At 42.1% G+C, this 17,819-nt stretch overlaps 1 protein-coding gene across 1 annotated transcript in view; it reads left to right on the forward strand.

Moving 5' to 3' along the window:
• Window positions 1–17,819, forward strand: part of SLC9A9 (solute carrier family 9 member A9) — a 598,822-nt gene that overhangs the window by 44,353 nt on the left and 536,650 nt on the right. The window contains exons 3-4 of the mRNA XM_030816700.1: window positions 10,749–10,826; window positions 12,225–12,301. Of these exons, the coding sequence (XP_030672560.1) occupies window positions 10,749–10,826; window positions 12,225–12,301 (155 nt within the window). The remainder of the gene's footprint in view (window positions 1–10,748; window positions 10,827–12,224; window positions 12,302–17,819) is intronic.

Here is a 17,819-nt window from a genome sequence, read left to right on the forward strand (position 1 = left end):
TGACTTTCTTAAAGCATCGAGGTGGTCTCTCATCCCCGCCCAGCCCTCTACCGGCACCTTCTCCATTTGGGATCACCTCCCAGCACTGCCCAGTTCCGCCTGGATCTTCTTCAGCCCCATCTCCCCATGCTATGGCCTTTGCCCACTCCACCCAGCCCCTCTGGCCTTTGGGTTTCTGAACACACACAGCTGTTTTCTTTTCTTTTCTTTTCCTTTTTAAAGCCAGAGTCTCATTCTCTTGCCCAGGCTGGAGTGCAATGGCGCCATCTCGGCTCATGCAACCTCTGCCTCCCAGGATCAAGCAATTCTCCTGCCTCAGCCTCCCAAGTAGCTGGGATTACAGGCATGAGCCACCATGCCCAGCTAATTTTTGTATTTTTAGTAGAGACGGATTTGAACCCAGGAAGCTTGGCTCTGAGTGTCCATGCCTTTAAACACTACTCCAAGTAATTTATATAACAGAAGGAACATAGATCATGAAATAAAATGGTTTGTTTTTCTCCTTAGTGCCTCAGTTTTCACATATTAAAAGCCAGAGGTCAGTGAAGCCCCATGCTATGGCCTTTGCCCACTCCACCATTTCTTTTGTTATACTGGCTCATTCAGAAACCTGAGTAAAAAAACTTTTTGGACTGTAACAATCAACTCAGAAGCTGAAAATGATGATCTGCTCATCCTATATTTAAAACCAATGTTTCACCATGTTGGCCAGGCTGGTCTTGAACTTCTGACCTCAAGTGATCCATGCTCCTTAGCCTCCCAAAGTGCTGGGATTACAGGCATGAGCCACTGTGCCCAGCCTACACACAACTGTTTTCTACCTCAGATCTCTCTGCGTGTTATGCTCTGGCTGGGATCCTGTTTCCTCCACTCATCTCTTGTTTTGGTCACATTTCTGCCTTTGGATCTCAGCTCAAATTTCACTTCCTCGGACAGCCAGTACGAGGAAGGGTGAAGGGCGGCTCTGACATTGCCCAAACAGGCCCAGAGTAAAACATGAAGCCAAGAGAGGCTTTAAAAAATTTTAGTGGTGAAAGTATCCATCTCCTCAAGCATTTATTATTTCTTTGTGCTATACACAATCCAATCATACTTTTAGTTATTTTTAAATGTACAGTAAGTTATTGTTGACTATACGTACCTTGTTGTGCTCTCAAATACTAGATCTTATTCATTCTATATAACTATGTTTTGTGCCCGTTCACAATCCTCACTTGCCCTTACCACCACCACATAATACCCTTCCCAGCCTCTGATAACCATCATTCTACTTACTCTTTCCCTCCATGAGTTCATTTGTTTCCATTTTTAGCTACAGAAATGAGTAAAAATATGCAAAATTTGTCTTTCGGCTTTTTAAAATTTTTAATTAAAAAATCCTTACCTGTGATGTGGGTATAATTTATTCCATTTTAATACATTTGACTTTCAAAAGTAAGTTTTTTTTTTTCCAGTTGAGCAAATATATATTGAGCAATTTGCTAGGCACCGGCACAGAAGGCAATGCAGACTAAGGCATCACTGTGATCCTTGATACGATCCCAATTTAATAGGAGAAACAGTCAAATGTAAACCAATAATCATCAAAGTATGCAATGAAACACAGATGCCACAAAAGAGGGGCCAAAGTGCTAAAAAGCACAGAACAGAGAGTGGCCAGTTTGGAATGGCAAATCAGGCGGATATCACAGGGAAGTAACTTTTGAGAGGCAGCTTGAGAGATGAGTAAGAATTCAGGCATAAAAGGGGAAGAAAATTGTGAATTGGAGTTGTGAAACCCATACATTTGATTTTGATGAGGAATCTAATGGTGAGAAGCCCTTAGTGGTAAAATAATGAATGCCTGTGTGTGTGTGTGTGTGTGGGTGGTGGACGGGGGGTAGGGGATGTGGGAAGAGGGAAGGAAAAGAATAAAGGATAAAGAGAAGTAGGGAAATAAGATAATAAGTCCAGGAAAGTTTTAGAGATCAGTGAGTTTTTATTTTCAGATTACCCAGCAAAGAGCAGATAGATAGTGGATTCAAGAATTTCTACATCATTTCTTTCACTCACATCTCTGTGAAGAGACCACCAAACAGACTTTGTGTGTGCAATAAAGCTTTTTAATCACCTGGGTGCAGGTGGGCTGGGTCCGAACAGAGAGTTAGCGAAGGGAGATGGGGTGGGGCCGTTTTATAGGATTTGGGTAGGTAGTGGAAAATTACACTCAAAGGGGGTTGTTCTCTGGTGGGCAGGGGTGGGGGACACAAGTTGCTCAGTGGGGGAGCTTTTGAGCCAGGATGAGCCAGGAGAAGGAATTTCACAAGGTAATGTCATCAGTTAAGGCAGGGACCGGCCATTCTCACTTCTTTTGTGATTCTTCACTTGCTTTGGGCCATCTGGACATAAAAGTGAAGGTCACAGGGGATACGATGGCTTAGCTTGGGCTCAGAGGCCTGACATTCCTGCCTTCTTATATTAATAAGAAAAATAACATAAAATAGTATCGAAGTGTTGGGGCAGCAAAAATTTTTTTGGGGGGTGGCGTGGAGAGATAATGGGCGATGTTTCTCAGGGCTGCTTCTATCGGGATTAGGGGCAGTGTGGGAACCTAGAGTGAAAGAGGTCAAGTTGAAGGAGGATTTTGTGGTAAGGGGTGATATTGTGGGGTTGTTAGAAGGAGCATTTGTCGTGTAGAATGATTGGTGATGGCCTGGATATTGTTTTGGATGAATTGAGAAACTAAATGGAAGATACAAGGTCCAAATAAAAGGAGAAAAATAGGTGTTAAAGGACTAAGAATTGGGAGGACCCAGGACATCCAATTAGAGAGTGCCCAAGGGGGTTCAGCATAATTACTTGCTCGGTTGGCAAGTTTTGGGGCTCTGTCCTTGAGTTTTTTTATGTTGTCATACACCAGGCCAGATTGATTTAGGTAAAAACAACACTCTTCATTTACAAATATACAGAGTCCTCCTTTTACAGCAGTAAGTCAAGGCCTCAGTGGTTTTGGAGGACAACTGCAGCTAAAGAGTCAACTTGGACCTGGAGGACTGATAGTTTGTGATATGTCTGTGATGCTAGCAGAGAAGTCATTAGAGAGGCTACAGAAGGTCGTGACAGAGGTTGAAATGCCTGCCATTCCGGTACCAAGAGCAATAGTGGACGCAGACTGTCCTAAACTGACAAGCAAGGGAATTAGTGGAATAACTCTTTTTTGTCATGTTGGTGTCATGAGGGGAACAGGGAGCTCTTTGGTCACATTTGCAATTTGAATTTTGGGAGTAAGGAAAACTAGTGAGCATGTGCCTGTCCGATTAGCAGGTAGACACATGTAGATAGAGGATCCACAGAGGAAGAAGAGACCTTGTGCAAGGCAAAACTGGAGATGCAAGTCATAAAAAGATGAGAAGGAGTGCTGAAAGGGCTGTCTTGTACCCAGACTCCTAGGGCGGGTACAAGCTAGGACGGCAGCCATCAGAGGTTGTAATGCGGACTGATGGGGTAACTGTGTAGAGGGGGAGGTTCGATTTTCATGGGGTAGGAGAAAACATTGAGTGTCTACGAGTAACCTTTCACTGTTATTTACGGGGCTGGGTATAAGTAAACAAGAAGAGGGCCTGGGAGGAGAGTCTGATGAGCCAGGGGAAGGTAGCCAAGGATGGAGTGAAATACAGGGTATGTGTCTTCCTAAGCAATAATTACTGCTAATGTTTTTAAGTTTGCCAGTATTGATAGAGGGCTTATCTGTAATACGGAGCTGGAAGGCTCCAATTGTTTCAGTGATGTGTGTAGTTAGGCCTTGGAGATAAAGCATGAAGGAACATCCAGAAGGTGAAAGGTTACCCAGGGGAATTCCAGTGGATCTTTGCTGAGAGACACATAAAGGAGCGGCCACAGGAATAGTAGTTTGTGTTGTGAGGGGTCCAAATAAGGGGGGAGTAGAGTTGATATAAGGAGAAAGGTTTTTTAAGTAAGTGTGGAGGAGGACGGCAGCTTGTTGATGTGAAATGTCTGGGGAGGTCTTGCTGGGCCTGTCTAGAAAGTAAAGAATTTCTTCAGGAGGGTAAAGGTGAGGGCTGTTAAAGGAACTTCAGGGTGTAGGGAGACAGGAGAGGTTGCCCAGTCTGTATGTAAGGCGGGGACAGCTGTGTATGCGCTGGAAGAAAGGGAAATGCAAAGCCAGCAATTGTTCGCTAAGAAGGGATTAGAAACCGCTAGGAGAGAGTGAGTAAGGTTGATAGTGTGGTAGAGATAGCTGGGGAGAGATAGAGGGTGGCATAAGGATGGGAATGAGAGTAACAGTGAGTATAAAAGTAAAGAATAGAACTTCATCAGGGTGAAAGTATTGGAGGGTGCCCTGCCAGCAAAGATCATCTATCCACTCTAAGAGGGAGTTAAGAGTGGCAGTTTGGGGATAGCACCAGGAGATATCAGCTGTGATGGCTTGGAGAAACAGTGTAAACCAGCAGTGTAAACAAGAGTAGGGCATTTATAAGTAGTAGAGAATGATGAATAAAACTAGACAGAAGATAGTAGGGATGACTAGTTTTGGGGGCTCTGTCCAAGTAGTGGGGGTGACTGTGTAAAGCCCTGTTGCAAAAAGTAGGGTAAGGATGAACAGACCTAATAGAATGAAGGGAGGTATTAGGCTCATAAGGGTTGTTACTGTTCTTCAGAAATGCAAGTGAGTTTAAGGGAATTAGGGGAGAGTACTTGTGACTTCCAGGAGGAAGAAGGGGGATTAGGCTGGCTGTCCGATGGACACAGCTTTATTCTGGAATGGTGAACCCAGTGGGGAGGATCCTACAGGCAGACGGCAGTTGGGGTACTATAGATGACTAAGTAGGTCCAGTCCATCAAGGTTGTAGAGTTTGAGGGGTCAGATTTTAACAAGAACTGATCATCCAGCTAGGGTGTCTTCATATGGCTGAGAATCTGGAGCAGGCAAGAGAAGATTAGCAGCCTGGTGAATTTCCTGTCTAGCCTACTGGAGGACTGGAGGATAGTCACCTAGAGGGCTGGTGTCTGGGACGAGGTTGGGGCCGAGTAAGAAAGTGCTTCCATATAAAAGTTCAAATGGACTGTACCCTGTAGCATCTCGAGGACAGGCTCAAATTCTGAGAAGGGCAAAAGGTAAAAGTACTGTCCAGTCCTTTTTAAGTTGGAGGCTGAGCTTGGTGAGGTGTGTCTTTAAAAGACCATTAGTCCATTCTACCTTTCTTGAAGATTGAGGACGGTAAGGGATATGAAGATTCCACTGAATACCAAAAGCCTGAGAAACTGCTTGGGTAATTTAACTAGTAAAGGCTGGTCCGTTATTGGATTGTATAGAGGGGGGAAGGCCAAACCAAGGAATTATGTCTGACAGAAGGGAAAAAATGACCACGGTGGCCTTCTCAGACCCTGTGGGAAAGGCCTCTACCCATCCAGTGAAAATGTCTACCTAGACCAAGAGGTATTTCAGTTTCCTGACTCGAGGCATGTGAGTAAAGGCAATTTGCCAGTCCTGGGCAGGGGCAAATCCCCAAGCTTGATGTGTAGGGAAGGGAGGGCGCCTGAACAATCCCTGAGGGGTAGTAGAATAGCAGATGAAACACAAGAAGTGATTCCCTTGAGGATAGATTTCCACGATGGAAAGGAAATGAGAGGTTCTAAGAGGCAGGCTAGCAGCTTGTAACCTACATGGAAGAGGTTATGAAATGACGACAGAATAGAATGGGCCCGTGAGGCTGGAAGGAGATACTTTCCTTGGTCCAAGAACCATTTGCCTTGTGTGGAAAGAGATTGATAGGTGGAAGTTTCAGGGGGGGAGTAGGTGGAAGTGACCAATGAGGAGGAGAAAAACTGGCTGTGAGGGACAGAAGTTGGAACACTAGCTCTTCTTTAGCTACCTTATCAGCATAAGCATTGCCTAGAGCAATGGGATCTGACGCCTTTTGATGGCCTTTGCAGTGAATGACTCCAGCTTCCTATGGAAATAAAGCGGCCTTGAGAAGAGTTTTTATTAAAAAAGACATTAATGATGGAGGACATTTGTGTAGTGAGGAAACTTCTTTCAGCCTATATAGCAGCATGGTGGTGCAGGATATGGAAGGCACATTTAGAGTCAGTATAAATATTGACATGTAGTCCCTTTGCAAGAGTGAGGGCCCGAGTTAAGGCAATGAGTTCAGCTTGCTGAGAGATAGTGGAGTAGGGCAGAGCAGTGGCCTCAATGATAGATGTGGAAGATATATAGCATAGCCTGCCTTTGCTGGTGAGTGGCGATTAGGCCTGGTGGAACTGCCATCAATAAACCAAGTGTGATCAGGGTGAGGAACAGGAAAGAAGGAAATATGGGGAAATGGGGTGAATGTCAGGTGGATCAGAGAGATACAGTCATGGGGGTCAGGTGTGGTATCCAGAATAATGTGGGAGGCCCGGATTGAAGTCCGGGCCAGGAACAATGGTAATTGTGGGAGTCTCAACAAAGAGTGAGTATAACTGAAGGATCTGGGGAGCAGAAAGCATATGCATCAAGTTTGAGGAAGAAAATAGATTTTGGAAGTTATGAGAGCTGTAGAGAGTGAGTTGAGCATAGTTTGTGATTTTGAGAGCCTCTAAAAGTATTAGGGTGGTGGCAGCTGCTGCATGGAGACATCATGGCCAGTCTAAAACAGTAAGGTCAAGTTGTTTGGACAAAAAGTCTACAGGGCACGGTCCTGGTACTTGTGTAAGAATTCCAACTGCACAGCCCTGCACTTCGGCTGTGTGTAACGAAAAGGATTGGGATGAGTCAGGGAGAGCTAGTGTGGGAACAGTCTCTAAAGCTGTCTTCAAGGAATGGAAAGAGGAGTGAGGAAAGGACTTAGGATCTATGGGGTCAGCTAGGTTTCCTTTTGTGAGTTTACACAATGGGTTTGTTAAGATGGCAAAACCAGGTATCCAAAGGTCAAAGTATCCAACCATGCCTAGGAAGGAAAGGAGTTGTTGTTGTGTAGAAGGTGTTGGGGTTTGAGAGATTAGTTGGACACAATCAGCAGGGAGAGCACGTGTGTTTTTATGAAGAATTATGCCGAGGTAGCTAATGGATGGAGAAGAAATTTGAGCTTTGGAGGGGTATACCCAATATCCTTTGGAGAATAAATGTTGAAAGAGCAGGAGGGTGTCTTGTTAAGAAGATTCAAAGGAGGGGCTACAAAGTAGAGGTCATCAATATATTGAATAAGGTGAGAAGTGGAGGGGTGGAAAGAAAGTAAATCATGAGAAAGAGCTTGGCTGAAGTAATGAGGGCTGTCCCTGAAGCCTTGTGGCAGCACAGCCCAGGTAAGCTACTGGGACTGATGGGTGTCAGGGTCAGTCCAGGTAAAAGCAAAGAGAGGCTGGAATGAGTGGTGCAGGGGAATAGTGAAAAAAGCATCTTTAAGATCAAGAACGGAATAGTGAGTTATGGAGGAAGGTACTGAAGACAAAAGAGTATATGGGTTTGGCACCACGGGGTGGAAAAGTAAAATAATTTGGTTCATAAGGCACAGATCCTGAACTAACTTGTAAGACTTGTCCAGTTTTTGGACAGGTAAAATGGGGGAATTGTAAGGAGAATTTGTAGGCTTTAAAAGGCCATGCTGTAACAGGCAAGTGATAACAGGCTTTACTCCTTTTAAAGCGTGCTGTGAGATGGGATACTGACATTAAGCAGGGTAAGGGTGATTAGGTTTTAATGGGATGATAAGGGGTGCATGATTGGTCACCAAGGAGGGAGTAGAGGTGTCCTATACCTGTGGATTAAGGTAGGGATATACAAGGGGAAGACGCGAAGGAGGCTTTGAACTGGGGAAAAGGTGGCAACGAGGTGTGGCAGTAGCCCAGGAATAGTCAGGGAAGCAGATAATTTAGTTAAAGTGTCTCGTCCTAATAAGGGAGCTGGGCAGGTGGGGATAACTAAAAAGGAGTGCTTAAAAGAGTATTGTCTAAGTTGGCACCAGAGCTGGGGAGTTTTAGGAGGTTCAGAAGCCTGGTCATCAATACCCACAACAGTTATGGCGGCAAAGGAAACAGGCCCTTGAAAAGAAGGTAATGTGGAGTGGGTAGCCTCTGTATTGATTAAAAAGGGTACAGACTTACCCTCCACTGTGAGAGTTACCCAAAGCTCAGTGTCCTGATGGTCTAGGGGGCTTCCAAGGTGATTAGGCAGCATGGGTCTTCAGCCGCTAAGCCGAGAAGATCTGGGAAGGAGTCAGAGAGCCTTGGGCCAGAGTTCCAGGGGCTCTGGGAGTGGCTGCCAGGTGAGTTGAACAGTCCGATTTTCAGTGGGGTCCCACACAGATGAGACATGGCTTAGGAGGAATCCTGGGCTGTGGGCATTCCTTGGCCCAGTGGCCAGATTTTCGGCACTTGTAGAAAGCTCTTGGGGGAGGAGGTTCTGGAAGAACTCCTGTCAGCTGCGGTTCAGGCATTTGGAGTTCCTATGTGCTGGAGATGTGGCTGGAGTTTCTCTCACAGTGGAGGCAAGGAATTGCAACTCAGAAATACATTGCTACTTGGCTGCCTCTACTCTACTATTGTACACCTTGAAGGCGAGGTTAATTAAGTCCTGTTGTGGGGTTTGAGGGCTGGAATTTAATTTTTGAAGCTTTATTTAATGTTGGGAGAGGATTGGGTAATAAAATGCATATTGAGAATAAGATGACCTTCTGGCCCTTATGGGTCTAGGGCAGTAAAGCGTCTAAGGGTTGTTGCCAAATGGGTCATGGACTGGGCTGGGTTTTTATATTTGATGAAAAAGAGCCTAAATTCTAACTGATTTGGGAGAGACCAGACAAAGAAAAAGGAGCATTAAGCTTGACTATGCCTTTAGCTCCAGCCACCTTTTTAAGAGGAAATTGCTGGGCAGGTGGGGGAGGGCTAGTTACAGAACGAAACTGTAAGCCGGACCAGGTGTGAGGAGGGGAGGTGATAAAAGGATTATAGGGTGGAGGAGCGGAGGCTGAGGAAGAATTGAGACCTGGCTCGGCCTGGCAAGGAGCAGCCTGGTGAGGAGGGGAGAGGTCAGATGGGTCTGTAGAAAAGGAAGATTGGAAAGACTCAGCGACGCTTGGGGTTGGGACTGAGGGGACAGGCGGGAGGGAAAGAAGCAAGATTTGGGACGAATTGTGTGGGAACAGAGTAAGGAGGGACCGATGTGTAAAAGAATGCCTGGACGTCAGGCACCTCAGACCGTTTGCCCATTTTACAACAAGAATTATCTAGATCTTGTAGGATGGAAAAATTGAAAGTGCCGTTTTCTGGCTGTTTGGAACCACTGTCAAGTTTGTATTGGGGTCAAGCGGCATTGCAGAAGAAAATAAGATGCTTAGATTTTAGGTCAGGTGAGAGCTGAAGAGGTTTTAAGTTCTTGAGAACACAGGCTAAGAGAGAAGAAGGAGGAATGGAGGGTGGAAGTTTGCCTATAGTGAAGGAGGCAAATTTAAAGAGAAGGGTAGAGACATGGAGAAGGGTGTGGGGAGCAGCCCTGGGCAGCCAAAGCAGGTGTCCCCGCAATTGACTTGCCACCAAGGGAATGTGGGTGAATGACCAAGGCAGGTGTCCCCGCGGTGATCAGACACCAATGGAATGTGGGTGAATAATCAGGCAGGCATCCCCACAGTGATTAAACACCAAGGGAAGACTGTCTTCCCCGAGTCCGTGACTGGCGCCAGAGTTTTGGGGTCCACGGATAAAATGTGTCTCCTTTGTCTCTACCAGAAAAGGAAAGGAACTGAAATTAAGAGAAGGGAGAGATTGAAGTGTGGCGCCAAGATTGAAAGGAGAAAGAGGTTGAGGGATAGTGAGAGAGGTTGGAGAAGAGAGTAAAGAGAGGCCGCTTACCTGATTTAAAATTGGTGAGATGTTCCTTGGGCTGGTTAGTCTGAGGACCAGAGGTCGTAGGTGGATCTTTCTCACGGAGCAAAGAGCAGGAGGACAGGGGATTGATCTCCCAAGTGTGGTCCCCTGATCCGAGTCACGGCACCAAATTTCACACGTGTCTGTGTGAAGAGACCACCAAACAGGCTTTGTGTGAGCAATAAGGCTTTTTAATCACCTGGGGGCAGGTGGGCTGAGTCCCAAAAGAGAGTCAGCGAAGGGAGATATGGGTGGGGCCGTTTTATAGGATTTGGGTAGGTAGTGGAAAATTACACTCCAAGGGGGTTGTTCTCTGGTGGGCAGGGGCGGGGGACACAAGTTGCTCAGTGGGGGAGCTTTTGAGCCAGGATGAGCCAGGAGAAGGAATTTCACAAGGTAATGTCATCAGTTAAGGCAGGAACAGGCCATTTTCACCTCTTTTGTGGTGGAATGTCATCAGTTAAGGCAGGAACCGGCCATTTTCACTTCTTTTGTGATTCTTCACTTGCTTTGGGCCATCTGGACATAAAAGTGAAGGTCACAGGGGACACGATGGCTTAGCTTGGGCTCAGAGGCCTGAGATTCCTGCCGCCTTATATTAATAAGAAAAATAATATATATATTATATACATATATATAAAAAGACATTTTTCTCAGAGATTTCATTGAGTTTTCGTTGTTGTTAGCTATAGTGTGGAAGTATGTAGATTTTACATTTAGAAACTACAGTTATACTGTATGAATTTCCAAATTTTCATGTTTTCCTACCTTCATCTCTGCCAAGTTAATAGTTAATATGCCTCACACAGGCTTAGCAAAAGCAATTACAACTGTTTTTTGAAACATATTTTTTTAATGACCCAAAGGAGCATCATTCTAACTATACTTTTTTTCCTTTCTGGCAGATGACATTTGATCCAGAAATCTTCTTCAATGTTTTACTGCCACCAATTATATTTCATGCAGGATATAGTCTAAAGAAGGTAAATATATAGTGATCATTTTCTTCTTTTATCATTAAGTAGAGCATTTTACCAGCACTAATGAGAAACTGTTATTTTATGGGCTTCTCTATTTGGTAAGAGTATCATTATCTTAGATTTGTGATACAGATTCAAACCTGGCCTTCTAAACCTATTCTGTTGAATACAGGCCATTAGCCACATGTAACTATTGAGCTCTTGAAATGCGACTTGTCTGAATCGAGATGTTCTTTAAGTGTAAAATACACACTGGATTTTAAAGATTTTGTATTTATTAAAAGAATGTAAATATTTCCATAATGTTTTATATTGATTTCATGTAGAAATGTTAGTATTTTGGATAGATTGGATTAAACAAAACATTATCAAAACATATTTCATCTTTTAAAAACATTTTAATGTAGCTACTAGAAAATTTAAAAATTTTTAAATATGTGGCTTGCATTATATTTCTATTGGACGGCATTATTCTGGATGATTGTAACCAAAGACTTTGGCTATTAATTAACATTGAGTTTATCCTTTAAAGTGAAAACTCAAGAATACTGTTGATGCTCGTAGAGGAAAGTCCAGTTTTGCAGTTTCTATGCACTTGTCCAACAGTACTTGAGCACAGCCTGACTATGCACATTTTGTACATTAGTAATTCACATAATGGTTTAAGTACTGGCATCCCCTGAGCCACAGAGTGAGGCTCCAGCCTACATGGTTTTTGAGATGCAGAGGTGATGTGGCTGCTCTTCTGCTCCTCAGCTCCCACTCTAGGATTCCTGGGGCTTTCCTCCCTTTGAGCAGTCATCAAACAATTGTACTCAAACAATCTTCCTTCCTCCAGCCTCCCAAATTGCTGGAATCACAGGCGTGAGCCACCCACCAGGCTGTTATAGATTTTTAAGGTTTATTTTCATCACATTCAGAAGACATAAAAGAGAAGTCAGACATTCAGTAAAATCAAAAGGCAACTTAAATCCCTTAGAATATTTGTTGTTGTTGTTGTTGTTGTTTTAATGCTAAAGGAGTTGCATTTACAACAAAACTTCATGAAAACTGTGTCTTCCATTATTGCCCCGATTCCAGCATAGACATTGCCCAGTTCCTTGCTTCCCTCTCAGGTCCAGCCAGTTCTGGGAGTTGTCTCTCTCATCCCTACCTACTCATCTTCCAGTGGGGTTTTTTTTTTTTTTTTTTTTTTTTCTGCTTCTTGACTTTTCCCTCCAGTCCTTTGCAATGATAATCAGTTAAGTCCCTATTAGCACAGTAAGGCCAGGAATGAGGCTCCAAAGCCAAAATTTGCCTAAACAGTGAGGGGTCTGTGAACTGCATACATTTATTTTTATTTTCTGTTGCACTAAGAAAAAATTCTGATGTACTCTACTAAATATCTTTTTTTCTCCCCAGAGACACTTTTTTCAAAACTTAGGATCTATTTTAACATATGCCTTCTTGGGAACTGCCATCTCCTGCATCGTCATAGGGTAAGTGACATTCGGAGCTCAAGTTGCAGGTGGCTGTGGGGTCTGTGATCTGTGTGAGGGATCTAACACTTCCAGGATTCTTGCTGGCTGGGAAAATTTTCTTTTTTTTAGTATATCACATATTTGTACATTTTTACTGACTTAATTCCACGGCTTCTGACAAATACAAGGCTTCAAATCCAAGCAAACTAGAGGATTGCTGGACTTTCTCGTGAGTTCTGGACTTCTGACTTAGGGAATGTGGATCACTTGCCTTGAGTTATGTGAAGCGCATTGCGTTCTTCTTTTAGTCTGAATAATGCCGATATGCTCACTGCATTCTTTTTGTCTTCTATTGAGGGACTTTACCTGTATTTGGCAGGAGTGCAAAAGTAACTATATGCCAAGAGTTTTCTTTCTAAAGGAAAGTTTACAAGACAGCAGTCTGAAACAGATGTGACCAAATATCAACAGAGTTGCTTAATACTGGAATAGCTTTTCAGTTAATACCCTGTAGAATGCAGACTCTTTTTTTTCATTGTATTTTCTTGATTATGCTACTGAGCCCTAAGTCACACTTTATACACTCTGGATTGCAGCTCATCATAAAGCAAAATGTGGTCCCAAATGGTGAAGGCAATCCAGCCTCTGATAATCCCGTCCAATACATTAAAGCTCCACTGCAGAAAAAAAAAAATGTCCAGGTACTATGACTGTGATGATGCAGATGTCTTCAATTGTCTGATACAGTCAACTCTACCCTTGATTTTTACTGTCTACAGCTGTTATAACCCAGAACAAGAAACTGATGCTAAAAATACACACGGTTCATGCCTCCATCCCTTCTCTTATGGAGTTTCTAGTGTGTATCAATTGAGACCAAGGAAGTGTCAGGTGATGTCTTTACTCGTGCCTGTAAGCAGAGGGATTTTGTGTTGAATGCACTGCTAAATTTCTGTGGAGTTGAGCCTAGAACAAGTCAGGCTACGTTATATAAAAATATTCAGAATGGCTTAAGGCAGTGAGAAAATTAAAGATTTTAGCACCTGAAAAGGGAGGTTTGCAAGCGTATAGATTAGGGAGCCCTATTAAGTTTGGACACTTAAATGGTCTTTAAACTGTGAGTGACCTGAGAGACACAGGGTACTTGATCCTTCTTAAAGCATGTTCTAGGAGGGCTTTTCTGTTCTGTGAGTGTGCAATAGCTAAATATTCACATTTCTAAACTTTGCAGGGGCCTGAGAGATCTATGTAACTACAGCCTCTCATTCTGAAGATGAGACATCTTGAATAAGTAGTTGGCTCAATCTTATCATCTCTGAGAATCAGGGCCATTGTTAAAACAGAACTCAGAACTTCTGCTTCTGATCCAGCAGGTCTTCACCCTCTCTTCCTTTAGCAATTTCTCTTGAATTCCTAAGCATCCCTGTACACTGTTTCTACACATTGAGAGAGGGTTCTGAGACATGTGGACTCACAACAAATGTTCCTTGGTTAATAGTAAAGATTTATTTTAGTGGTTCTATAATATGGGGTCTTGAAATTTATAATGGATCCAAATTCTAAACTCTTGGACAATGCTGCCAAATTATAGAATAGCAAGTTTTTATTGTTACCTCATTTCTTTGGTACAACTGGTTTTAAGTATATTTAAGTGCATTTATTTATATTATATGCTTTCACTATCATGAAAAATCTAAATTCTTTCTTAGATCTTTCAATATCATTTTTTTAGAAAGCACCAATATATACTCTGTGTGTGTGTGTGTGTGTGTTGTATTGTATATAATTGCCTTTATCTAAAACATTTCAATTTAAGAGATCCAGTGGTTTTCATTTAATGGTGTTGAGAACCTATTTTGATTTATTTTAAGACAAGATTTTAAATTGTTGGTTGTCCAACAACTTATAATGGAAAGTCATTTGAATAAAAGAGTAGTCCTAAGAAAAATTTGACCCCTAGGAGGTAATGGGTGACTTTACACTTGTCTTATGGGCAAAAATGAGGGAAGAGTATTGGCAAGTCCAATTGTTTTGGGAGCCATATAATAAGAAACAAGAATTTACTTTTATGCTGCCAGCCTTGATATACAGAAGAAGAGGGCACATACTTAAATTCAGATCAAACTGACACTTTCATAACTTGGTAACTTCCATTATATGAGATACAATCAAACTATAGAAAATGACTGGCTGTATTTTTCTTATAAATAAATGGTGACAAGAACAACAACAATTTATGGAGTGCTTGATACATATCATGCCCTTTTTAAAAGTACTTTGCATGGATTATCCATTTAATCCTCAAAATAATCCTATTAAGTAGATACTATTTATTACCCTCATTTAACAGATGAAACAACTGAGGTTTAAAAAGAGTAACACAGTGGTAAGTAATAGAGCTGGGATTAGTAACTAAATTGTTTGGCTCCAGAGTCAAATTCTTAATGCCAAAAACCTGCTTTACTTCTGTTTGTTGACTATTAGCACCAAAAAAATGAAATTGTATAAATCAATCAATATTCATCAACACACTGCATTTCTTCATTATCCCAGTAGGAGTTCTCATAGACATGGGAGATTTTTATTTGGGAAGTCCATCCAAAAAGAATTCACATTTTTAAGGGATGGCCTGAGTTTATGCAAATATACTCAGACTTGCATGAAATGGGCAGGGAGAGAGATTCAGAATAGAAGTTAGATCAAACTCTTTGAGAATAATTTCATAGAGGAAGTGGATCCTGGGCAGACATTTAGTGGAGAAGGATAAAGAAGTCAGATTTTCCATGCCATTAAGTGCATTAGTTATGGTGGGTGCCAGGAACGTTGTGCAAGGTTCCAGGATGGAGAGTAGGTTTCATATAGCAGTGCCAGAGAATGTGGGAATGAAAATGCTAGAGAGTCAGCTGACAAAAGGCCATGAAGTCCAGCATCCAAAATGTATGAGAACATGAAGGCCATGGAGAGAGATTGTGGAACATGAATGAAACTCTGCTAGTGGGCTGTGACCTTCTGTAGCTAAGCAATATTGGTTTTAGCTGGACTCAGATGCTTTACAGGCATGAAGATCATTGGGTTTATTTGCATGAACAAGGTCTTTAAGTTTATTAGTTTCATATCATTTCAGAAATTAGATGTAAACCATTTTTCATATTGCACGGGAAAGTTTAACAATATTCCTTCTGGCAAAAAAGTGGAAGAAACCTTTTTGTATTTCAATGATGGATTGCTCGGAAAGAATTCACCTACCTTCTCTAGTACCCTCCCCCATTTTATCACTTGAGAAGTAGTATCTTACATCCATCTCCTTCTAAAAAGAAAAGTCCATGTGTTTGAAATATTTCTGTATTCATGTCCTCCATCTTGGGGAACTATTCTTTGATCTTTGACTCTATGTCTCCACCCTATACGCCATGCCAGTATATCACAATGACAACCTAGCTGAAGCTCACTGTCAGCACATACATTTTGTTCTAAGAACACATTAGTACCTGTGAAATGCTTCTTTTTAAGAGCAACAAAAATTATATTCTCTTAGTTTCTCTGTTATTGAAGAATTAAAACAAATTCCACAGTTTCAAAAATATTTAAAGAAAGGGACATTAATCTAAATGATCAGGAATGGAGAATTAATTTTAAGAATACCTCATTTAAAAATTTTCTTTCCATGTGCCAGACACTGACTTATGCTTTTTACATGTATTACCTCATTCTATCTTATACTACCCCTATGAGGTAAATACTGTTATTATCATCATTTTACATAAGAAGATGCTATAGTTGAGACTTGTCCAAGATTATACAGTAAGTGGTAGTAAATTCAGAGCCAGTCTGACTCTAGAACACATGCTCTTAGAATCTCTTTGTCCTTCTCCTCCTCCTAAAATGACACTTTGTGTGTCCTGCAGTATTGCATGAAATGGGCAGTATATATCAGTAATTATATCTGTCTGACAAACTAAGACCTCAATAATTTCAGATTCTTACATTTATCATTATGGTTAGAAATCATGAAAAATCTAAATATTTCAGAATTGGCTGTGAATATAATTGCGAACAGGAAATCAAGCCTGTCGTTTCTTACTGAAGGTGGTTGGAGGGATGATATGAATCCATTTTACTTGCTTAATGTATTAGTCCACTCTCATGTTGCAGTGAAGAAATACCTGAGACTGGGTAATTTATAAAGAAAAGAGGTTTAATTGACTCACAGTTCTGCATGGCTGGGGAGGCTTCAGAAAACTTACAATCATGGCAGAAGGCACGTCTTCACAGGGCGGCAAGAGAGAGAATGAGAGCGAAGCAGGGAAGAGCCCCTTATAAAACTATCAGATCTCATGAGAACTCACTCACTATCATAAGAACAGCATGGGGTACCACCCCCATGATCTAATCACCTCCCACAAGGTCCCTCCCCCAACATATGGGGATTATAATTCAGATTACTATTCAACATGAGATTTTGGGTAGGGACACGGCCAAACCATATCAGCTAGAATGCTGGACTCGGTAACTCACTCAGGAAAACATGGATTTATAAATATTATGACGTTGTTTACATTATTCATACAAACATTCTTGAGAAGTATTGATTTCTCATTGGGCTTCTTGAATATACACAGCATAGGGCTGTGCCTGACACCCCTCCCCATCTGTCCATGAGGCATAGGAGTGAGGGGGCTGTGTGGACGCTCTCCCTCTGCCCTCTTGTGTGCCACTGTGCCTGCTCAACTGGGGACCTTGAGACCTAAGTGCCCTTGGAACAGGTTCTGGAAACTTCTTAACTAGGATAGATATGGTGAGTCTCAGTAGCCTCAAAATGCTGACTTCTAAACCTGGATGACAGGACACGTTTACTTGTCTAGAACCCAAACCTGAGGATGTGTCCTTCATAAATGGAGGCCAATCTGTACCTCAGTGCCTTGCTTAAGCTGTAACCCTGGAAAGAGAATGATTTAGAACAGGGTTTCTAACCCAGGGAAGAGTGACCCTGAGATGGTACATATAAGGATTTCAGGGAAGCAGAGAATTTTTCATGGGAGACAGTCTGCATTGATCCCATTTCATCAGATTCTCTAGGAAGCTGCAATCCACAAAAGCACAGAACTAGTATGTTTTCCAAGAGCCTGGGCAAAGAGAAAGTCAGGACGTGAGAACTTTACATATCTCCTTGTTTAGCTAGAACTAAAGGCTTCTCTAGGATGCACTCAGGGTGGCTATAAAGTATGGAGATATGCATGCTATGATTTTACCATGTACTGTGAGGTAATAAAAATAAACTACTTATTATGTATCTATCTGTGTTCCCAGACTTGGTGGCCATCTTGTATATATACCTAATAGTGGGTGTGCTGAGTTTTAGAGTCGAGAAATGAATTTATTTTTTCAAAATATGCCAAATTGTTTTCCAAAGTACTGGTATCAATTTTCCCTCTTAATTTTTGCCAATCTAGTAAGTATGAAATAACATTTTATTTTCTTCTTTTGTATTTCCTTGGTTGTTAATAAAGTTGTTTACATTTTTGTATGATACCTTTTC

The sequence above is a fragment of the Nomascus leucogenys genome, chromosome 8 (genome assembly GCF_006542625.1).
Source record: "Nomascus leucogenys isolate Asia chromosome 8, Asia_NLE_v1, whole genome shotgun sequence".
In the NCBI taxonomy this organism is placed as follows: domain Eukaryota; kingdom Metazoa; phylum Chordata; class Mammalia; order Primates; family Hylobatidae; genus Nomascus; species Nomascus leucogenys.